This window comes from Crocuta crocuta, unplaced genomic scaffold (assembly GCF_008692635.1).
Source record: "Crocuta crocuta isolate KB4526 unplaced genomic scaffold, BGI_CrCroc_1.0 scaffold271, whole genome shotgun sequence".
NCBI lineage: Eukaryota > Metazoa > Chordata > Mammalia > Carnivora > Hyaenidae > Crocuta > Crocuta crocuta.
Genome location: NW_027527824.1, coordinates 2,145,293 through 2,169,890, shown reverse-complemented (window position 1 = coordinate 2,169,890; position 24,598 = coordinate 2,145,293). Strand labels below are relative to the sequence as shown.

The window sequence follows — 24,598 nt, the reverse complement described above, 5'->3', positions numbered from 1 at the left end:
CACTTTCACAGTTTATCAATAGTCTCCAAAGCAGAGTGCCCACATTCTAGAGGCAAAATAATTTACTGGCGTACAAAAATTGTATACGTTATACATAATAGTTAATAAAGGAAAAAAGTTTTATTTTTGACACTGAACATACACTAGTACTCTTCCTGGACCACAGATCAATCTATGAAAGTATCTTGGGGGAACTGTGGGGGTTGTACTGTGACAGAGGGGTTTGACAGTGCTGCCTTTCATCAGGTGTCCTAAGCCTGGTCCTCTCCTTGAAACCCCTCCTACAGTGGTACCACCATATACCCGTTGCCTAAAACAGACATCTTCTTCCCCTCTTTTTCACTCACAGACCATCAGTTAGCAAGTACTATCTATTCTATTTTGTCCAACTTTCCATCACTACAGTTACTATATTCAATTTAGGGGCACCTGGATGGCTCAGTCAGTTAGGTATCCAGCCTCAGCTTAGGTCACAATCTCATGGTTCATGAGTTTGAGCCCTGCATCAGACTCTCTGCTGTCAGCATGGAGCCGCTTCAGATCCTCTGTCCCTACCTCTCTCTGTCCCTACCCTACTCTATCTCTCTCAAAAATAGTAAACATAAAAAAAAAAAAAAAAAGATTCAGGCTCCCATCATCTCTCAGCTTGATTACTGAAACAGCATATGAACTGATCTTACCGCCTGGGAGTTTGTCTCTCTCTAACCCATGCACTGCACAGGCCATTCTTCCTCAAACTCCACAGTACAGTTGTAGAGAACTCCTTGTGGTTTTATGAAGGAGAACATGCCTTCTCACCTCCAGATCCAGCACCTGCTGCTCCGTTTGCTTGAACACCCACTGTCTCCTACATCTGGATAACTCCCACTCTTGCTCAGCTCCAAAAGGCCTCTAGAATGTCTTCCATAAGCCCTCCAAATCCAAGCAAGGGTCCTTCCTATGCTTGTCCATGTCCCCTTATGCACCTCCTGGTTGCATTTGTCATGTTGTAAAGTATAATCACTGTTCCCTTCCATTTCCCCACTAGACTCCCGAGTGCAGAAACAGTGCCTGTGTCATTGCTCTATCTCTAGTGTGCTTGTACCTGTGGCACCAAGGGATTCTGATAAATGCCTACTGAATACACAGATGAATATCAACCTGAAATGTGAAGAAAAACCTCAGGAAGTCTTTGACATTTACCATGTGACCTTAGGGGATTAACCATATCTATAGTACCTGCCTTACAAAATTGTTAAGCATCCACAGAGAACAGATAGAAAAGTACTGAATAATGAATGTCATAAAGCTTAAAGGGGGAAAAATGGGGAAAAAAGCATCACAACAAGAACTACTCTGAACACAGCAACAGTTGTGAAATAAAAAGAAGCAAAAAATTTGGATCTTCTCTTCAAGTAGTTTATAAGGACGGAAAAATAGATACACACATCTATGCATATATACAGAATGCCAACAACTGGGAACCAACATTTGCTGACCAGATGAATATACACACATAAAAGGAATATGAGCTATATTTTAAGAAGCTGCAGACTTCCCAAAATATATTATGCCCCTAGCATCTTGAGACAACATCAGAACATTATAAATGGAAAGTTAGGCTAACAATCATAACAATAACCAAATATATATGACCAGCAATCTATAGCATTAAATGTTTGTTGAGCACCCACCAAGAGCCTTGAAAAGCAGAGAGGTAGGTATATCGGAAAGGGATCTGCCACGTACAACTCAATGATAACACAAAATAGAAGGTAAGTGACAAGAGGAAGGCACCATATATAATGGAACCTCAGAGGGAAGATATTTAATTATGGGACCTGGAGGTTATGTGGAGGAGACTTTTGCCTGAAGTTAAATAATGGCTAAGGTGTGGCACACCTGCGGCAATAGGAAGGAATGCAGACTGAGGAAATAGTTTGAGCAAACATAGAGAAATTTTTAATAAAAACATGCACGTAAGAAACTTTAAGTTGTTTTACTTGGCTACAAATATAGGGAATAGGTTGAAAAGAAAAGTTACAAATAAAAGGGTGTTAATGGTAAACTTTGAAACGACAGGCTTTTAGACTTTATTTTCAACATTATTTAGCATCATCACACATTCTCCCTTTCTCTTTTTGTCTAATTCTCTTTCCCACCTCCCTACCTGAAGAGAGAAAAGGACAAGATCAGAGGCAGGGAGCCTCTGGGATTACAACTGCTCTGACGTAAAACAGTGAATCTTTGCTTCAAGACACTCATAGACTTGAACTTTCACCGTTTCACTATACTACAATGTACTACAAATTGTTAAAAAACTTTTAAAAAATATGGGTACTTACTGATTTCTTATTAGGCTGGCTGCTGTCATATCCAGTGGTAATGTCCCGAATGTGCAATATAGCAAATGCCCCACAAAATCTTGGATATTCTTTTGGAGCATCAAAATTGCGAAGCCTTTCAAATATACTTTTGATGGTAATTGGATCATAACACAAGAAATAGGACGTTTTTGAAATATGATAACCATATCTGCACAAAAATTTAGGGTGTTAAAATTAGATGTCAGATAACTCTTCAGGAAAGCATATATTAAAGATAAGCCTATTACTGTATTAAGTAGAAAGTGGAAGTCTTTCGTTCAGTTATAGAACTTTTTAAAAAGGACTGGCTATTTTTGAAACCAAATTTAGAAAGCTAAAAGGAAGACCAAAAAATTAAGAAATTCAGCAACTGAAACTAGAAATTCATAATAATACAACTTACTTTTCATAAACCTTAGTCAATTGCTGTTTCAACGTTATGTTCATGGTTTCCAGGTAAGCTGCCATCTCAGCAACAACAACGGCTGCACTCACCCCATCTTTCTCCAAAACTGAAGTTCCACACAGAAAACCTGAGAATTAAAACAGTTTTTAAAAAGGGGAAAGCTTAAGCCTATAATAATTTCAATAGTTTTAGGGGTGCCTGGGTAGCTCAGTTGGTCAAGTAAGCACTAACTCTTGGTTTTGGCTCAGGTCATGAGCTGATGGTTTCATGGGTTTGAGCCCCACATCAGGTTCTGTGCTGAATGTGTGGAGCCCGCTTGGGATTCTTGGTCTCCCTCTCTCTCACTGTCCTCCACTCACGCTGTCTCTGTCTCTTTCAAAATAAATAGTTTTAAAGTTCTTCAGAAGAACCAATGAATTTAAGGGCCTAGTAATTGATGAAACCCATTGACACTGACGGTATTTAGGGGACTTTGAAGGGTTTTTTTTCCCCCTATGAAAAATGCATCCACATGTTTCTGAGTTCTCTGTGGTTTTTACAACTCAAAATGCAAAACCAGAAGACAAAAATTCCTCTCCATAGAGTTACTATATTTAAAAAGATACTCTCATCAAATTTCAAAGATTTTCATATTTACTACATACCAATCGATTCCTCAAATGCAAAAAGGACTTCTTTCCCATTTTCCAGGAGGTCTTTTATCCTACATCCAATCCACTTAAAACCTGGTAATGTTTCCTGAAATGCATAGAAGGCCACTCAAGTTAACTGATTCCTCATAAACATAGAGTAGAGAAAAGCCTGTTGTAAATGCACATAACACTCTCACAGTGATCTTCTGTTATGGTTTTTGGTCCACACAAATTTATAAAGTGGTAAGCATACAGCCAGGAAATGCTTGGATTCACTTTGCCACGAGTGATAAACTACTATTCACTGAGCGCACAAAGAGGTGATTTTACACCAAATATAATCCAATGGTTAAAGGTGGTGATATATAGAGTCACAAAGTTAACATAAATACACACATATATTATGATCATCTACTATTTATCAAGCACTGTTAACAGGTGCTTTATATCATTGTCTTTTTAAATGCTCACAAAAACTCTGTTGCTGACACAGAGGCTCAGTAAATTTGCCCAAAATTACACTGTATATAAGAGACAAAGCCAGGATTCAATTACAGTGCTTCTCAGAAACTGTCTTTTAGGCTCTATTATAAGTACTAATATAAGAGCACCTATGAAGGGTGTGATTTAGTTCCCCTGAATAATCAAAGGCCCTAAAGCTTTTTAATGATGTACTTTCCACATTATCACAGGATATGCTTGAACCAAGTATTCCTTACTATAATACCATAACCTAAATAAAACCAAGAGAATTATCAAGCCTTTCTTTGGTAATTAGATTCAGGGATTTTTCATTTGATGAACTACTGTTCACTTTAAAGACATGAACTGTTTCATGGGGTGCTTGGGTGGCTCAGTGGGTTAAGCATCCAACTTCGGCTCAGATCATGAATTCACGGTTGGTGAGTTTGAGCCCTGCATTGGGCTCTGTGCTGACAGCTCAGAGCATGGAGCCTGCTTCAGATTCTGTGCCTCCCTCTTTCTGTTTCTCCTCTGCTTGCACTGTCTCTCTCTCTCTCAAAAATAAACATTAAAAAAAAAAAAAAGACATGAACTGTTTTAATTTTTTTAAATGTTTTATTTATTTATGAGAGAGTGTGAGCAGGGGAAGGTAAGAGAGACAGGGATACACAGAATCTGAAGTAAGCTCCAGGCTCCAAGCTAGCTGTCAGCACAGAGCCCAACGCGGGGCTTAAACCCACAAACCATGAGATCATGACCTGAGCCAAAGTCAGATGCCCAACCGACTGAGCCACCCAGGCGCCCCAAACATGAACTGTTTTAGAGTCAAAAGAAAGAGCATGTGATAGACACTGATTCTAGAGCTGACCATTACTAACTTATGATTCCCAGTTCACCTCTCTACTTCCTCAGTGGGAAAAAATAAAAACCAAAAACTTCTACTGCCTCCTCACATACAATAACAAACACAAGAAAGCAAATTTATAATACTGGTCTTCAGATTCAGGTTCTTTTTTCTCTTGTGTGCTCATTATATGTTGTTCTTGGCATAGATATTAATGAGGAAAATGTTAACATTAATGTAATTCAGAATCTCAGGCTTGAATAAGTTTTCAATTTTTGCTCTTGCTGTTTAAATTTCTTTAAAAGCCTGAGACTGAAAGTTCCATTTCATTAAAACAGGTATAAGTTTCTTTTATTCAGCCAATTAGTGTTACGATCTGTAGCTTGGCTGTGTTTAAAAAAAAAAAAGCCAAGAGATGACATTTACACTGACATTTTGGCTAAGATGGCAGAGGAAAAGGAATTTAATTGGCATGAGTCTCAGAAGCTCTAAAAACTGTCAGCTTAACTGCCTGAGGCTCACAGAGGTTAAAGATCTGTGTTGACAGTCATTATTTGTTTTTTTGGATATAGAACCATTGAGTCTTCATTTATAATTTAGAAAATGACTTAAGGTAGTTTCTTAAGTTTCTTAAGACTGAACTTGAAGAGCCTAAACAGTGGTTGATGATACCTACAATTTTTTGGAATGGAGTTTATATTACTGATGAGGTTACTAGGAGCCAGATTTTCTTATTATGAAAACCAGGTATTGTTGTATGGAATAATAAGCATTAATGCAATTTTTATTTTTTTTTTTTTGGTTTTTCGTTTTTTTAAATTTATTTCTAGGAGAGAGAGAGAGAGACAGCGTAAGCAGAGGAGGGTCAGAGAGAGAGGGAGTCACAGACTGAAACAGGCTCCAGGCTCTGAGCTGGCAGTCAGCACAGAGCCCGACGCGGGGCTCGAACCCACGAACCGCGAGATCATGACCCAAGCGAAAGTCGGACGCTTACCCGACTAAGCCACCCAGGCGCCCCGCATTAATGCAATTTTTAAAGAACTTCTTATCTTAGTTCCAGAAATTCACATACTGGATGAACTTGGTTCAAGGTGTCTAAATTGTCAAAAGATAAGCACATTTTAACAGAATTAGAAAAAAGGGGGGGTTATAAATCAAATCAATGAAAGTCGGTTTTGGTGGGGAGATGGATTTAATGTATAGAAATTGATTTAGAGGGGTGCCTGGGTGGCTCAGTCAGTTAAATCCAACTCTCGATTTCAGTTCAGGTCATGATCTCATGGTTTTTGAGTTCGAGCTCTGCATCAGCCTCTGTGCTGACAGCTCAGAGACTGTTTCAGATTCTCTCTCTCCTTGTTTCTCTCTGGTCCTCCCCCACCTCATGCTCTCTATTGCAAAATAAATAAACTTGAAAAAATTATTGTCAGATTAATGGGTTTAAGTAATATCTCCATTAATTAAAAAAATCGATTTAGAAAAGTAGCACACAGATATTATCTGTTCTTACTTCAAAATGAAATCCTTCTTCAAGTGCAATTGCCTTCAAAATTTTGGAAGAGACTGTGGTAGCTAACATATAAACGTTCTTCACATCAGCATTTCTTGATTTATTTTTCTTCCAGCAATCAAACATCCACCACCCAAACAAAGCTGCCAATTCATTTCCTGTGAATACTTTCCAATGACCACTGGAGAGAGAATGAAAATTCAGTTCAGTTCAAGATTTTTATAACTTCTCATTAAAATTTCTTGACCCTAAGACATACAAATTACTATCCTTCACATAGGAAAATTCAAGAACTATTATATGAGATTTTTGAGAAAACATTTAGTACTATTTCTACCTCACCAGAGGTGAACTTAGGGTAAAAACGGTAGCAATGTCTGCTGAAAAAGTATTACATTGTCACTTTTATTTTCTTACTTAATGAGAGAAAAATTTAGAATATGATGTCCTGTCTGTGTAAGAACGTTTGTCACAACATTATAATAACAAAAATCCACAGCAACCCAAAAGACCAAGATCAGAAAAGTATTATATTGATAAAGCAATCTGCTGGGATATTAATCCATTTTAAGAATTAACATTTTAAGTGGTTCCTGGGTGGCTCAGTTGGTTAAGCGTCTGACTTCAGCTCAGGTCATGATCTCATGGTTCGTGGGTTCAAGTCCCACATGGGGTTCTGTGCTGACAGCTCAGAACCTGGAGCTGCTTCAGATTCTGTGTCTCCTTCTCTCTCTGCCTCTCCCCAACTTGCACTCTGTGTGTGTGTGTGTGTCTCTCTCTCTCTCAAAAATAAACATTCAAAAATCTTAAAAAAGAGTATTTTAAGCAATATTTAAGGACTGAAAAAAGTGCTCACAGTTCAATATTAAGTGGAAAACAATGAAGACATAAAAATATATATAGTATGATAACAATTTTACAGAAATAATTTGTAGTATATCTCAAATATCTGAGTAGAAACAATATAGAAAGGAGATGTCAAAATATCAACCTAAGGGTTATCTTTGGATAGTGGGCTTCTGGGAGATTTATTTTCTTGTTTTTATTATTTCCAATGAGGCTGTTAAGACTTAAAATCAAAACTATTTTTCAAAGTTTTAAGCTTTTAATTAAATAACAGGCTTTACTTACTTCTCCTGAAGCTCTGCCACTGCCAGTCGGTCTGCATCAGGATCTGTGGCTAGCACTACACGGGCATTTTCTCTCTCTGCCAGTCTCAAAGAAAGTTCCTGAAACAGGGAGCCAAATCACTGGATTGTATTGAAGATGTTAAATTCATTTAATTCCTAAATGGAGGGATGATGTTAGTTGATATAAATTTTAGAAGGAATATAAGTTTGGCTAAACTTAAAATAAGCCTAGGGGCTCATGGGTGGCTCAGTCAGTTAAGTGTCTGACTCTTGATCCCGGATCAGGCATGACCTCATGGTTCGTGGGACCGAGCATCACATCAGGCTCGGTGCAGATGGTGTGGAGGCTGCTTGAGATTCTCACTCTGTGCCTCTCTCTCTCAAAATAAACTAAACTAAAAAAAAAAAAAAAAGTCTAGAAGAAGAAATATCCATCATAGAGATTTCAAATAAAACAGAATATATGGCTCCAATATAATTTAAGTTATGTAAACTAAGATGGTATCTACCTTTGTAAGTAATCATTGAATTGTCAAATGAGTTCTGTCTATCTGATAACATTTAACACATTCATGATAATTTAAATAAAGAAAAAAAATACCAGCACGGATTCTCCTTCTTCAGGATTTGGGCATTTAACAGTAGAAAAATCTGGATCAGGATCTTTTTGTTCTGGTACTGGAATAGGAGGCTTAAAACCAAACACTTGAAAAGCCAGCTGCACATAGTCATGTCCGACCCCATGAAAAGATGTATGTACAAATTTCAAGGTGGTCTTTGAGTTTAATTCCCTGTAAAGGAAAAGAATGATTCAATCAGTATCACACAACTTGGTACTTGTGGTATAATTTTAAAAAGTTAGATGAAAAGCTAAAATCTATTCTTTAGGATAAAGAAAATAAACTCAGCAAGCCAGGACACTTTCTAGCAATAGTGTTAGCTATTTACGGAATAGTTAAGGAGACAGAGAAATACTGCAAAATCAAATTTTAGAGGAAATTTCCTGATCTCATATAGAGAATACATAAATTTAGCTATAATTTTTTAATGGCTTTATTAGGAAGTAATTAATATACTGTACAATTCTTGATTAAAATGTACAATTTAATGGCTTTTAATATATTCACAGTTATTCAAACATTACCATAGTCAATTTTAGAACATTCTCATTACCCCAAAAAAAGCCACCACCGCCTAACGCTCCTGTTCCTCCCAGCCATAGGCAATCACTACTATACTTTCTGTCTGTTTCTGTCCCTATATATTTGCCTTCTCTGGACATTTCATTTAAATGGAATCATATATGTGGTCCTTTGTGACTGGCTTCTTTCACTTCGCATGTTTTCAAAGTTTATCCATGTTGCAGTATGCATCAGTATTTCTTTTTACAGCTGAATGATATCTTCTTGTATGGATAAACCACAGTTTATTTATCCATTCATCAGCTGGTGGATATGTGGGTTATTTTCACCTTTTAACTATGATGAATAGTGCTATTTAGCTATACTTTTAATATAATGAAGAGCCAACACATTTTTATCCCTATTTCTTTCCTTGTTAATCTTATTATATGCTAATACTAGCCTACAACCCCCCCCCACCATACCTGTGAAAACAGATCTTTTTAAGATCTTCCATGTATCTTCTGCAAATGTCCTGCAGAGGATCTCTCTTCAGTGGGCTGGTGTCCACTAAATTATCATTCCAGGAACCATTCCAAGGTTCCACACATTCTTCTATACATTTCAGAATTTCTTTATCATGAGGAGATGTGATCTGGGCACCAGTTTCCCAATAAACCTAGATGATAGGTAAATATAGCTATAATTACTTGAAATGTTGGCCAGAAAATTTTATCTCCAGTAGAGATCTTTGGCTTTATGAAAAAGCATACCAAATTAATTAAGTAGAAACTGTCAACATGGGACTAAAGTAATATGAAAGATGTTGATGATAATGATTTCTCAGGGACTCTTCAATAAAATGATCATGTATTATTTTCTCTTTTAGAAGTATATTTTAATAATAATACAGGCAAAATATAATCAGGGCACCATTATGACAACATATTAATATATATATACCATAATATTCAATCATACTCTTAGATCTATAACTGTATTCTACAGATAAACCTAAGAAATCATGGGTTATCCATAAAATTTGACACTATAAAATTTGAGCATTATAAAGTAGTTCTGTGATAAATTATTTATCAGCTATAAATTTTTTTAAATATAGTTTGTCAATTGGTTTCCATATAACACCCAGTGCTCATCCCAACAAGTACCCTCCTCCGTGCCCATCACCCGTTTTCCCCTCTCCCCCACGTGCTCCCTCAACCCTCAGTTTGTTCTCAGTATTTAAGAGCCTCTTATGGTTTGCCTCCCTCCCTCTCCATAACTATTTTTTCCCCCTTCCCGTCCCCCATGGTCTTCTGTTAAGTTTCTCCTGATCCACATATGAGTGAAAACATATGGTATCTGTCTTTCTCTGTTTCAGCTATAAATTAAAGCAGAATTTAGGTCACACCAGATAGTCTAGATCAGGAAAGATAATTAACATGTTAATTACTGCATATACATTTCAGTATATGTGCTTTCAGTATTAATCAAAATACATTTCATTAAGCTGCCAGTTTGTTAAGTGGCTTGATTAACAAGACATTAGGAAGAGTTAACAAAAAAGGAAGAAAATTTATTTCTATAATTCATAGAATCTCAAAGCTAGAAGGGACTCTGCTTAGAGAATATCTATACTGACTTCTACCGTATACATGACGAGACTACTCTCTTTTGCATCCTGAATGATGAAAAGAAGAATACATTTGAATATGTACTATGTACTAAGCTCTGTACCAAACAATATGGTAGGCTAGATGACCTGAAAATTCTCACTCTATGAACACCTTAAAATGTTAGCTCAAGTTGGAAAAACAGTATCTAAAATGTATAGCTTAGTTCATAAGAAGAAAAGGGAAAATTCCAGGCAATGGGAAAAAGGAAAGAATTGAACACCAGAGTGATAAGGCTGTGAGCTGATGGTGTGACTGCCTGGGGTTTGGGAACTGTCCATTTATCTGGTTCTTGAGTTGTAACACCCATGTGGAATGTAGGAAATTTGAGACCTGAGACTCCCCTCCCACCCCTGTGATCAGTGAAATTACCAAATAGAAGCTCTGCCCACTATTCTAGAAGGGTGATGAGGAAGCATGTCTGTTCTTCTGGATATTAAAACACTTTCAAAGCTGAGATCTAAATTAACACAGAAATTGCTCCCCATCAGTGAAACTCCTTAAGTTCCTAAAGAAATTAAAAAAAAAAATACCAAAAACTACTCTGAGTGATGCTCCCACATTCCAAGCCATTAAAAGATTCTATCCATAGGCTATATCCATAGCTTTCAGAAACTCACCATGAAAATTTATAAAACATGAGAAAAAAACTCCTGGCCTTTCTCCTTACCCATTTCTTCTTGCCTTCGTATATGAATGTGATGCCTAGAGGTACAACCATTATATGATGTCCACACTGGAGGGAAAGGTCAAAAATACTGCAGAGATGCCAGGCCCAACAACACTGGGCTATAGAACCCTGCCAGCAACCACCTACCTCTGGACTTTATATGTGAAAAATAAACTCCTATCAGCTTAAACCATTTTTGTGGGTTTTCTGAATCTATAGCAGAAAGTATCCCTATCTGACATAATAACAGAAAAATCCATGCAACAAAATGTACCAAAGAACAAACTTTAAAAGAAACATGAAATATCTATTAAAAGTATTTAAAATGTTGGGGTGCCTGGGTGGTGCAATCAATTAAGTGTCTGACTCTTGATCTCAGCTTAGGTCATGATCTCACGGTGTGTGAGTTTGAGACCCGCATTGGGCTCTGCACTGATGGCACGAAGCCTGCTTGGGATTTTGTCTCTCCTTCTCTCTGACTCTCCCCAGCTTGTGCTCTCTCTCTCTCTCTCACAAAATAAATAAATAAACTTAAAAATAAAAAATATATATTTAAAATTTTACTAAAGTATATAATAGAAGTCTTGAAAGAATAGAAAGATACATCCTATTCATGAATAAAGAGACTCAATAAAAACATTGAAGCTTACTATATTAATCTACAAATGAAATAGGATACCAAGTAAAATGCCAAAATATTTTTTCCCAAATGGAAAAATACCATAATACCATGCATGAAAAAATATAAAGTCAAAAGGCAAATGATAATTTGGGGGTAAAATACCTGCAAAGCAGATGACTAAGAGCTACTTTTTACATATAAAGAGTTCCCAAAAATCACTAAGAAGAGCAATCACCCAAGGGGAAAATGGACAAAACCTTTAACAGATTTCTCAGGAAATGGAACACAAATATCATGTAAATAAATGAAAAGATGCTCAACCTCATTCATAAAACAGGTGCAGATTCAACATAACATTTTCACCTATCTAACTGGTAAAGACCAAAAAGTTTGATAATATGGAAGGTATGAGATAGAGACCCTCATACATTGTTATTGAGAGTATCAACTGGTACAACTGTCTTGGGTAGAGAATGACAAATTTTCTTTTATATCCCTTTGACTCAAAAATTTTACTTCCAGAAACTTATCCTATAGATCAACAGTGCCATAGAAATATAAAGTGAGCCACAAATTCAGGCCCACTTATGTAATTTTAAATTTTCTAGTAACCACATTAAAAAAGATAAAAAGGAACAGGTAAAATTAACTGTAATATACTTTATATAACCCAGTATATCCAAAATATCGTCATTTCAACATGTAATCAATATAAAATTGATGAAATATTTTACATTCTTTTTTCATACTATGTCTTTGACATTTGGTGTGTATTTTACACTTTCAGTACATCTTAGTTCATACTAGTCATATTTTAAATGTTCAAAAGACATAGGTGGCTAGTGGCTACAATATTGGACAATGCAGCTATAAGATGATAAGAATAAAAGCAGTTGGGGCACCGGGGTGGCTCAGTCTGTTGAGGGCCCAATTTCAGCTCAGGGCATGATCTCATGGTTCATGGGTTCAAGTCCTACATCGGGCTCTGGACTGACAGTGTAGAGCATCTTGGGGTTCTCTGTTTCCCCTCTCTCTCTGTCCCTCCCCTACTCTCACGCTCTCTCTCTCTCTCAGAAATAAAACCATTAAAAACATTAAAAAACATTTTTTAATGTTTATTTATTTGAGAGAGAGACAATGTGCTCCTAAGAAATTTTTTTAAAAAGGAATAAATGTGGGGTGCCTGCGTGGTTCAGTCAGTTGAGTGTCCAACTTCGGCTCAGATCGTGATCTCACAGTTCGTGGGTTCAAGCCCCGTGTCAGGCTCTGTGCTGACAGCTCGGATCCTGGAGCCTGTTTCGGATTCTGTGTCTCCCTCTCTCTCTGCCCCTCCCCCACTCATGCTGTGTTTCTCTCTGTCTCAAAAATAATAAACATTAAAAATTTTAAAATAAAATAAAAAGGAATAAATGCAATAGCTAACATTCATTAAGCATTTATTGGAGCCAGATACTATACTAGGCATTTTGCATGCAATATCTCCTTTAATCATCACTCTCACCCTATGACATTGGTTCTATTATTACCCCTAGTTTGCAGATGGGGAAACACAGAGAAATTAACTTGCATGGAGTCACAAAGCTTGTGAGTGAAAGAGGCAGGTTTTAAATCTAACCCACAGTCCTAACCACTATTCTATACTGATTATGCAAATCTACTTGCACATATGAACAAAGACATGTAGAAGAACATTCTTTGTAGCACTATTTATGAGTAGCAGAAGATCAGAAACAAATGAAACGTCCCTCAACAGAGGATTGGTTAAATAAACCAGGACTCATTTATACAGATTTTTTTTTAAAAATTTATTTCTGAGAGAGAGACAGCATGAGCAGGGGAGGGTCAGAGAGAGAGGGAAACACAGAATCCGAAACAGGCTCCAGGCTCTGAGCTAGCTGTCAGCACAGAGCCCAATGCGGGACTCGAACCCACGAACTGTGAGATCATGACCTGAGCCAAAGTCAGGCGCTTAACTGACTGAGCCACCCAGGCGCCCCTCATTTATACAGATTTTTAAAGAGGAATGAGGCAGACCTATCTACCTATCAATTGATCAACTGAGTGAATGATTTCGAAGACTGTTTCATATTGTTGTGTGAAATAAAGCCAGGTGTAGAACACTCTATGTAGTATTCTACCATTTATGGAAAAATACGTGGATGTGACAAATACATATATAATTATACATGCATAGACAATCTCTGGGAGGAAACATAACCAGAAACAGTATTTGCTTCTGAAGAGAGGTACTGGAGGAAACAAATGGGAGAGATACTTTTGACTGTTTAACTTTGTACACTATTTAACTTTTATCCTTTTTGCATTATGCTTATATTTTAAGGGAAAAAAATCTTTGAGGCTCTAACTATGTGATAAATATGTTCACCAGCAATGACTATCATAACAGATGAAGCCCCTCCACCCATGAAATAAAAAATAAAGAAACAATCCGTCCTAGGGGCGCCTGCATGGCTCAGTCAGTTAAGTGTCTGACTTCGGCTCAGGTCATGATCTCACAGTTCGTGGGTTCGAGTCCCGCGTTGGGCTCTGTGCTGACAGCTAGCTCAGAGCCTGGAGCCTGTTTCGGATTCTGTGTTTCCCTCTCTCTCTCTGACCCTCCCCTGCTCATGCTGTCTCTCTCTCAGAAATAAATTTTTTTTAAAAATCTGTATAAATGAGTCCTGGTTTATTTAACCAATCCTAGAGCCTGCTTCGGATTCTGTATCTCTCTCTGACCCTCCCTTGCTCACGCTGCCTCTCTCTCTCTCAGAAATAAATAAAACATTTTAGAAATTAAAAAAAAAAGAAACAATCCATCCTAAAGAAAGCAGATAATCAGAGACAGTGATAAGTTCTGTAAAGGAAATAAACAAGATGATAAGAAAGTCACTGAGGGAAGTCACTTCAGATAAGATGGCCTGGGAAGGTCTCTTCAAGGAAATAACATCTGGGCAGGAATCTGAAGGATGAAAATAAGCAAATCTGCAATATTAAGGAGGAGCAATCCAAGCAGAGGAAAAAAGAGTGACAAAGACTCAGAGGTGGGAAACACTTTGGTATACTATAGTGGAGGACCAAAGGAACAGAAAGAAGCAGTAGTGTGAGTGAGCATGTAGTGAGCACAGGAGAGGAATGAATGAAATGAAGTTGAAGTAGGGCAGGAGTCAGTCCTGGAAACCCCAAGGTAGGGAGTGTGGATTTTATTTGAAGAGTGAGAAGCCACTGGAGAATTTTAAGCAGGAAAGTAACATGACCTTTTCATATTTAAAAAAAAAAAAAAATCATCTGGTTGCTTGGTGGAAAATGGATTTCAGAGAGAACAATGGGACCAGAACGAGACGAGCTAGGATGCTGGAGCTCTGACAGAAGATAACAATGCTTTAGGATGGTGGGGGTAGAAGAAGTGAACAGGGCAAATACATTCAACATACATTTTATTCTATTTTATTATTATTTTTAAAGTTTATTTATTTATTTATTTTTTATTTAGAGAGAGTGGGGAAGGGACAGAGAGCCGGGAAGAGAGAGAATCCAAGATAGGCTCCATGCCCAGCTTGGAGCAGATCCCCTGACTGTGAGATCATGTCCTCCGTTGAAACCAAGAGTTGGATGTTCAACCAACTGACTGAGCCAACCAGGAGACCCTCAACATACATTTTAAATGTGGAATTTGTGTATCTGTTAGTGGGTTAAATTTCAGGAGTGAAGAAAAAGGAGTAAGAATAATTTTGGGGGGTGCTTGGGTGGTTGGGCACCTGGGTAGGGGGGTGGGATCAGCTCCATACTAGGTGTGGAGTCTGGTTGAGATTCTTTCCTTCTCTCTCTGTCCCTCTCCCACTCATGAGCACATGTGCATACACTCTCTCTTTCTCACACAAAATAAATAAAAATTTTTTAAAAAAGAATAATTTTTGGTCTTTGGGTGGCTGGTAATGTCAATTCACAGAGATGGGGAAGATTCAGGGAGGAACATATTTGGGTATGTGTATGTATGACAGGTTGTGGGGGCATTAAGACCTCTATCTGAGAGACACTAATTCTGAAATGTTTATTAGACATCCCAATGGATAGCAAGTAGACAGCTGGATTTAGGAGTCTGATCTGATGCTCAGAGGAGAGATCTGGATTCTCAGCTCTCTTTGACAGTTGACTTTTCCTTCCTTGCAACTCTCTTCTTATCCTTTTGGTTTTTATGGCACTAATCTCCCCTGGTCTATCCTCTATCTCCAGCACTTATTCTTTCTGCCTTCCTTAAAGTTGATGTTCCCCAGGGATCCTTTTTGTACCTATTTTTTACTACATACTGTCTCAAGGCCACCCATCCAACTAAAAGACTTCCAAATATTCTTATATGTTCTAATATGTATGAAAACCCCCAAACCTGTAACTTTAGCCTTAGATTTCTCCCCAGAGCAGATCTATACATCCAGTCACCAACAAGATATTGCTACCTGGTTGGCCCACAAATACCTCAAAATTAATATGTCCCAAACTGAATTAATCATGCTTCTTCTCTGCCTCTGTGCATGGTAACACAACCCATTTAGCTGGCCAGGGCCAAAATCATAGATTAGTACTAAATCTTCTTTTCCCTAATAAAACAGAGTTCAGTATGCCTGAAGACCTCCCATACTAGAAGAATAACAAATATAAGTTCATGCACTCATCACCCAGGAGCCCCAAACACTGGCTCAATACTGTGCTGTACTCTCTCTTTGCTGCTCTTCACCCCCCTCTGCCTGCTTTCTGCCATGGAAGCTGACACATCAAATGGATCCTATGGCCAGTGGGGAGTTTCAGTAGAAGGCTGGAGGGAAAAGAGAAAGAGATAAAGGTACTGTTTCTCTGGCTTTCCTCCTGCAAACTCCTATTCATTCTTTAAGTTCTCAGTATGACTTTGTTTCTAAAATGGTAGACAGGGTGGATTTGGGATAGGGTGGGGAAATCAAGGGCAGTAAGATACTAGAAGCAAAAAGACCAGTGAAGAGATTTTTGTAGGAGTACATGTTGAGAAGTAATAAGGGTCATTAGGGAAACAGCCTTTGAGGGGTGGCCTTCATGTTTTTGTCTTCCTCTCCCCAACATCTAACCCTGCTCCTCAGTGATGAAAATATACTCAGCACATATTATTTAAATAAAATAATAACTATGAAGTAAGCAAAGATCAAGAGTCCAAGGTTTACCTTGTACCCATTGTCTTCTTTGCGGTTGTGAGAAGCAGTAATCATCACACCTGCAACTGCTTTGAGCTCCTGGACCGCATATGGCTGAAAAAACAGTAGCACCATAATTGCATTTTGCTTTCTACCTACTTACGCATTTGACATAGGAATAACTTTAGTAACAGGAGAAGACATTAAGACATAAATAGGGTAAAACTTGTTATCTGGCTATAGATCAAATTCTTTGGTGGTTCAACACATGCTTGTTGAATAAAAATAAACTCAGAGCAAAATCTGTTTTCCTTCCTTTGGTCTTTCATGTCACTTAATATAGAACTATAAGCATGACAAAGATTTGAATCCTGGTTGATTTAAGAAATCCTTTTAAGAGCAATAAACTGTACAATCAATAATATAACACACTTACTACAAAAGGCGTAGGAACATATCTTGAAAAAAGGTACACAGGAACATCCTTGGCCAGTAAGACTGCAGCAGTGTATTTAGCAAGTCTAAAAAAAAAAAAAAAAAAATAGAGGGAGATTTCACTTAGTCCTTAGCTTACCATATATTTTTAAAATCTAACCTTCTACAAAATAAATGTTTCACATTGTAATTATTCTGAATATATAGTAGCTTAATATAACCAATTCATATAATCAGTGGTTATTTAAGCTTCATGCTCCAACTTAAAAATGTTAAATAAATAACATTCTTTAAAAAGGTTAACAAGAAACAGAACTGATCTTTTAATTTCCTCTTTTTTCCTTAATCATCTTTTGATGGCTCCTTTACTAAGAAATAAACCTTGTGAAAGGCAAAAAGAATGGAGGAAAGTGAAATAAGAGATTCTGATAACACAATTGCGTTATTAACCCCTGAAAAAAAGTATCACTATCTCATGACTATCTATGTGTGAAAATACCCTAAAACTAATTAAATGGGACTATAATGAGAGAATACAAGTTATTTAATCACTCCTACCCCGTGCTTTTGCCAAAGCATTAAAATCATAACATAAGCTATGATACCATTCTAAATACTAATTCTAAATATTTAAACAATTTAACCCTGCCTATGAAACCTAAGGGTTCTTTTTAAAATGCTTCTATTTCAGCTCTAAAAGTAAACATGAGCATGTGATCACATTTCTATTTGACAGTTTCTTGTTTCAGAAATCCTACTGTTAATTTTCTTTTTTTAAGGCTATTCCAATCCAACTTAATCTCTGAAACAATTAACACTGTACCTCTGGCTGCTGCAGCTGCTAGTAACTTGACCCCGGGTGTCATACCCAACGACAAAGCCTCTCTGCTTGAAGTCTGAGAAACATCTCTCAAGGTATTTGTACATTCCCTGAAGCAGACAAACACAAAAGATTAGTTCCTGACTAATACCTGCATTTGCCACAACTTAAAATCTATTATTTTTATGTGTCATATGCAGCTTATTGGCTCATAGGGAACTGGTTTCCGCTGTCATGCTCATTTTTACTAATTTAGGAAAAACACAGTTCAATCCTCAAATGTGAGATGACAAATGCTTATTTCCTGGAATTTCAGACATGTTTAATACCACAGAAATATCAATTAAGTAACTATTAAATACAATATGATACATAAAACATTAGGGGAAAACGAGGGGACAAGAGTCAGTATGCTAAAAAAACAAAAACAAAAACAAAACAAAACCAAACCTGTCAGAGAACCCAAAAGAAATTGTTTCTTGCCTTAAAGCTCTAGAGAATAGAATTTTGACCTTATTTGGCCTTGCTAAATCACAAGACTGAAGCCAACCAAAATATTTGACCTATTTATGACATAAACATTTTAAATCAGCAAAATCAACATTTCTTAAGATGGCTGATCCCATTTGTAATTCCTTAGTTTTAAAATCTCACAGAAAGAAAATCTCATGAACTAGGAAAATCTGCAGTCACTGGCGACAAAAAAAAGAAATGAAGCACTGAATACTGAAAATATCACAACGATAAACTAAAACCATTTAACTATCTTATGATTTGATAGCATCAATAAATGCTTTCATCTCCAGAAATAACACTTCCTTATTTTATAGTCTTTTAAAACCATTATCAAAAATGTTGCCACATTTAATCCTTAAGACCTCAGAAAGAAAGAATGCAGATACCTTTTCTACTTTTGTCTATTTTTCAATATCTCTTAAAAAAAAGAGGAGACAGAATGAGATTGAAGCTCCATTTAATGATCTGCCCAAGGCGATTCAGTCAACTAAAACTAAGTTATACTAATTTATTGAAGTACTGGATGGCAGGCACTGCTAAGTAATTGTGTGGCAGACCACATGAGGCCCCAGTGACCTTGGGACCCTTTTTTCATGGATCTTTCAAGTGTAATTATTCTTTTCAACCTGCTCCTCAAAGAGGATTTCAATTACCTTCATTTTGACCTTAGTCTCTAATTTCCTAATTGATTAAGTTCTTCTTCCCAGCTTATCTCTTAACTCAGGCAAAATACCCCGCTAGCAAATCTCCTGATGGGAACTGTAACTACCCCTTCAAGCAATAAGGACTACCCTGAGCCAGCAAGACCCACATCACTGACTACAAGACTACAGATCAACTTGACCTTCACTGCCCACCTGCAAGTACCCACCCACCTTTGTCCCACATTTTCCTTATATAAACCTGGAAGTGTTTTCACCACTTTGGAGGCAGTCTTTGACACTCCAGTCTGCTGTCTTCCTCGTGTTGGCATCACTGATAAAAATTCCTGTCTTATTTCGCTACCACTCCTCTCTCTGTCTTTGGGTTTTGTCAGTGGCAAGTGGCCAAACCTGGTCTGTTTGGGACCCCCAGAGCCAGGTGTTTTCGGCACCCTGTCCTCAGGTTACATTCCCTATGAATGTGTGTGTATGCATGTGTGTAAGTGCATGCACATGCATGCTTAAGAAGCCCATGTTGACCAGTTTCACCTATTTATTATAATAATGATGCTATCCTAAAACCTCACAGAACTTCCTATTATTCTCTGGTATAAATATCCATCTTATCTTATCCCCTTTATCTAGATTCTGAAAAGGGCTAGGGCTTACGTATTAGGTTCCATTAGGCTTTTCCACTTCACACAATGGAATCTCAACTCCAGTAAACATTTACACTTCCGTAGAAACTGATTTTCAAACACCTCCTCCACCCCTTTTGTAAAGTAAAGGCATCTTCACTTGAAAGCTTATGAGAAGATCGATATATTAAAAAGAGTGAAGTGATGCACTTCTGGGTGAGGAAAATAAAGGGGACGGGGTGGAGGAAGGGGCAGGTATCCTATCCATGTAGTCATCTTATCATCCCTTCTTCCCCATCCTCTGCACTAGCTCTTGCCTTTAGAGAATTCCCTCAGAACAAGGCTAAGGACGATTTACTGTTTGACAGTATTGATTAGAACTATTTTTAGCATATTCTAAATGCATTTTGGCTTCAAAAGTATAGTTCTTTGAAGCAGTGAGAATGGTTCACTAGAAAAAGAAGTAATTTGTTTCTAGAGTAAGTTGTATAAAAATGGTGAGACATAAATTGTATCACATCATACCCTGTCTTCAAGAACTCTCAAATGGATATAGAAAACCATGTTTAAGGGAAATATTTTCAACTAAATTTTCCAAATATTCTGGTTAACCTTTATCAATGGCCAAAATGAGTAATTCTCTTTTTCCTAAATTTGTTTCTTTGTATTAATTGGAAATCTCTATATTCGTTTCCTGATTTCAAATGCAAAGTAACATTGTCAAGAAGTTGACAATGGCAACCATAAGAACTCTTAATCAGAAAGTTAGTCTGTGACCTTGAAGATACACAAATGACTCCTAAGATAAATCTTATCCAAGAGCAAAGGTCAGCATTTATTCCACATTTAACTTACAAGAAAGTACCTTCCTAGACATAAAGTTTTTTGTTTTAGAACGCCACTACCTAATCTATGAAGCCAAAATATAGAGTGATTAAAAGTATACATATATACTTTATAATACTTACCTGTGTTGACTGTATTACTGTAAGGTCATTTATATAGCAAAATCCTGCCCCCATAGCAGAACGAAGTCCCGCAGTCCCAAAAGTCATTCGGCAACAAAGACGATCTCGTAGCTCCTTGTTCATCCCATTCCGTAACAGATTTTCAATTTGCTCTTTTGTTTTGGGATTCTATAAAAAAGTATTAAGACTTAATTAGGATCACAAGCAGAGTCCTGAGATGAAGCCCTTCTGAGGAGCCAGTATTATGCATGTATCACAAGGTTCTAGATACACTATAAACTCCACAGTGCTATTTATCAATATTAGTATGTATACTAAAATAATACCTGCCCTCTATGGAGTCCCCCAAGGAGCCAGACCCTTAACCTAAGAAGGTGATGCACATATCTCTAACTGTCACAGAAATTTTGGTAACACTACTCAAGAAATTGATAAACTTCTGAGCTATGGACCCTAAATAAGCCTCCTAATCAAAAACAACATTAATTAAATTAGAGTCTGTATTAAGTTTTAAAAGAAATATGGAACCTATTGGATAAAAGCCATCAACACATGCCTACCAATTACTTCCTAAACCTCTGTGATTCAAAATGACCAGATAAGCCTTCCGCTCTTTAAAGTCACAGAAAACCATTCAATGTATCTACAGTAAAGGTGATCATAAAAAGGTCTTAGATATTAAATGTGGAATTGGTTAAGAATGAGAATGAAAATTCAGTCCAAACTTGGCTTGTGAGGCAGGACATGCCAACATCTGTATTTTAGGATTCTGTATTTCATTATCACATCCTTTAACTTATTTTCATAAAGCTCATGGATGCCCTTGATGGAAATATTACTTCATAAACAATTAACAAGTTTCAAATAGAAGTGCATTTATAATAAGAATAAAATTTGAATGGAATTTTCCAGTATTTTCATTATAAGAGAAAGAGTCAAATATTATGAAAATAAGGTGAACCACAACTTTTCCCTTCTATACTATATATAGTATGGATTTAGTCCATACTAACAGCTTAGATCTTCCATGTCTATGGCCTATATAATGATAATGAATATTTAGAATGATAAACCAAGACACCTATAAGGCTCTAAATATTAGAGCATATTTGCACTTGCAAAGAAATAAAAACATATTAATATATAATTTCAACAAAAAGGTTTTCTGGTTATAGTGGAATTAAAGTAACCAGAGTACATGCCACAAACTAATGAGAAGCCATGGACATTCTGATTAATGGAAATTATAATCTGCTAAAAATGGATATAAATTTATGTATATGTATGCATGTATATATGAGTGTATGTATGTATGTACATGTATAATGACCTTGGCTCACAAAATCTCCATTTCATAAATGGCACACACTAACAAATACACAGCCTACATAAAAATAGGAATAGGTATTAAGAGGAGAATTTAAACAATAAGATTACCTGGGCTACTCTATATTTTTCCAAAGTCTAAGATACTACCAGATTTGATACAGAGGTCAAAGAGACTTGAAGGTGGCTGACATTTAAAAATAGGTATAAGAATGGCAAAAATTGAAGATCAGAAAATTTCAGTTTTGTAGAGGGTACATGACAGTGTCATACCATGTTAATGACACTGTTAGTTAGTGACACAGAAATTGAGATAGTCCTGGGGGACTTGGCTGGCTCAGTGGGAAAAGCATGTGACTCTTGATCTTGGGGTCATGAGTGTTAGCCCCATGTTGGGTATAGAGATTACTAAAAATAAATAAACTTTAATTTTTTAAAAATAAGTTAGGATAGTCCTTTTAGAGTGATAATCACAGCAACTACCAAAATTTAAACTGCATATGCCTTTTGGCTGGTAAATATCTCTGTCCATAGCAATGTCTTTATTCAAACAAGATTTATTCATACAAGAATGTTGATTGCAGCATCTTACTGGTAGTATTATTACTGCTGTATTAATAAAGAAATTAAGATTTAGAGAGGGAGCCTATTAACAGGGAGCTAATACTGGAGGTCTAGACAGAATTTGAATCCAGGTTAGTCTGGTTCTAAATCCTGTATCATCTCACTACAAACAAACAAAATAATTATGTAGAGCAGGTTAATAATGTTCCTAATAATAATGAACTCCAACTATAAAGCCAAACATTATTCCTTTTAATTACAACTATGTAAAATAAAAAATGACCCACCAGACATGAATATTATTAGGTTACTGAGTACTTCCTAATATTTAATTCTACAGTTACTAGAGTAGGACTTAAAAGTTCCATTCTCTGTTATAAACATTATAACCAGTCCTAACCTAATTCCTGTTCTGAAAAAGATTAAAATAGGGAAAAATAAAAATGGATAAAGAATCGTGATGCATTAGACATAAGTATATTTTTATGGTGAAAAGTGCTAAGTGATTATGGTGACAAGCAAATGAAATCTACTTTAATTAAAAAAAAATTTTTTAATGTTTATTTATTTCTGAGAGACACAGAGAGACACAGCACAAGAGGGAGAGGGCAGAGACAGAGGGAGACACAGAATCCGAAGCAGGCTCCAGGCTTTGAGCTGTCAGCACAGAGCCTGATGCGGGGCTTGAACCCATGAACCGTGAGATCGTGGCCTGAGCCGAAGTCAGTCGCCCAACCGACTGAGCCACCCAGGCATCCCTGAAAGCTACTTCAAAATGCAGATTTCTCCACTATTTTATAGCTGGACGTTAACTTAGATGTTGATGTTACAAGTGTTTAAAAACACACCTAAAAGGCAATCTATGTAGCCATGATTATCATATATTTTCCATGTGGATGAAATTACATTTCTATTTTGTTGTCATCTTCAAACAACTATGATTTTTATAAGCTATCATATTATGAAGACTCTAAAGAACTACAAATTATTTTTAAATACGCTTTCCACATAGAACTCAGATATATTAAATGAAAAGGAAAGAAGTGTATATAAAGTGTTTTAATTTGTATAAAAAGAGGTATGTGAATATTTATATATCATTCCAGAAATACTCCATGCTAATATAAGACACTAAAAATAGTGATTATTTCTGATGGGGAAACCAGGGATGAGATCTGAGGCAGAAAATTTACTTTATTGTACAGCTTTGGTACTGTTTGGATATTTTATGTACATACCTTGGATATTTTATGTACGTAACTTATTTTATGGTAAAAACTAGATAAGTATCTCTGATGGCTGAGAAAAACTACTATTTGTGTGTCTACATGGATACATTTTACCTCACAAATTGTTCTTTTTGTCACTCACAGAAGGTTATTAATAAAACATATGTGGGAGCTTTCTCAAATACAAATTATTGTTTGCTTTCTAAATGTGCTCTCTTATTTACAATGCATTCATCACTTGAGTACGGAGCAGCCTAATCAGCAAAAAAAGAAAAAAATGGTTCAAGTGATGCCAAGGGTAAAGAAACCTCTAAAATTATACTGTAAGTCTATGGAGAAGTTATTTGATCTACATACCTTTTAGAAATGTACTTATTGATCTCCTATATAAAATGGAAATCATTTAGAAAGTAACTGCATTCAATCTGAACTAAATTTGCTCTTAACTAGTGTATTTTAGAATCTTAATAATTTTAGTACCCCAAAAAAGTAATCCTGCAGAAAATCCAAAAAGATTTTAGTGACTACTAGCATTTTCTATACTTCATCAGGAAGAAAGCTGATTGTTTAGTAGGGAAATCAGTAAGCTAAAGGATACAGAATTAAAGCCATGCATTATTTTCAAAGGTTACCTGTTTACCCAAAATTTTCCTTTAGGTTCTAATCCTATGGAGTGATGCAACTTTATATGGCTGAAATGAAGAAAAGAAAGTGTCTTCTTACATAATACTCTGTGGAGTTTTGTTTTTTCCATAGCATAGGTCCGTAAGACCCATATTCAAAGAAAACATGAAAGAACGGATTTAAAAAAATAAATAAATAAAGCAGCACTTTATATATATAAAGAGAAGTATCTCTTTTAACAAACCTCTTACAAACTTTCATAGATGTGAAAA

The 24,598-nt window shown here is 36.4% G+C and overlaps 1 protein-coding gene across 1 annotated transcript in view; it reads right to left on the bottom strand.

Moving 5' to 3' along the window:
* Positions 1-24,598, bottom strand: part of PGM2L1 (phosphoglucomutase 2 like 1) — a 50,875-nt gene that overhangs the window by 6,803 nt on the left and 19,474 nt on the right. Inside the window, exons 4-14 of the mRNA XM_077777744.1 lie at positions 20,584-20,751; positions 17,824-17,930; positions 17,002-17,086; positions 16,596-16,679; positions 8,933-9,126; positions 7,928-8,117; positions 7,328-7,425; positions 6,197-6,377; positions 3,396-3,489; positions 2,749-2,878; positions 2,325-2,514 (exon numbers count right to left, since the gene is read on the bottom strand). Of these exons, the coding sequence (XP_077633870.1) occupies positions 2,325-2,514; positions 2,749-2,878; positions 3,396-3,489; positions 6,197-6,377; positions 7,328-7,425; positions 7,928-8,117; positions 8,933-9,126; positions 16,596-16,679; positions 17,002-17,086; positions 17,824-17,930; positions 20,584-20,751 (1,521 nt within the window). The remainder of the gene's footprint in view (positions 1-2,324; positions 2,515-2,748; positions 2,879-3,395; positions 3,490-6,196; positions 6,378-7,327; positions 7,426-7,927; positions 8,118-8,932; positions 9,127-16,595; positions 16,680-17,001; positions 17,087-17,823; positions 17,931-20,583; positions 20,752-24,598) is intronic.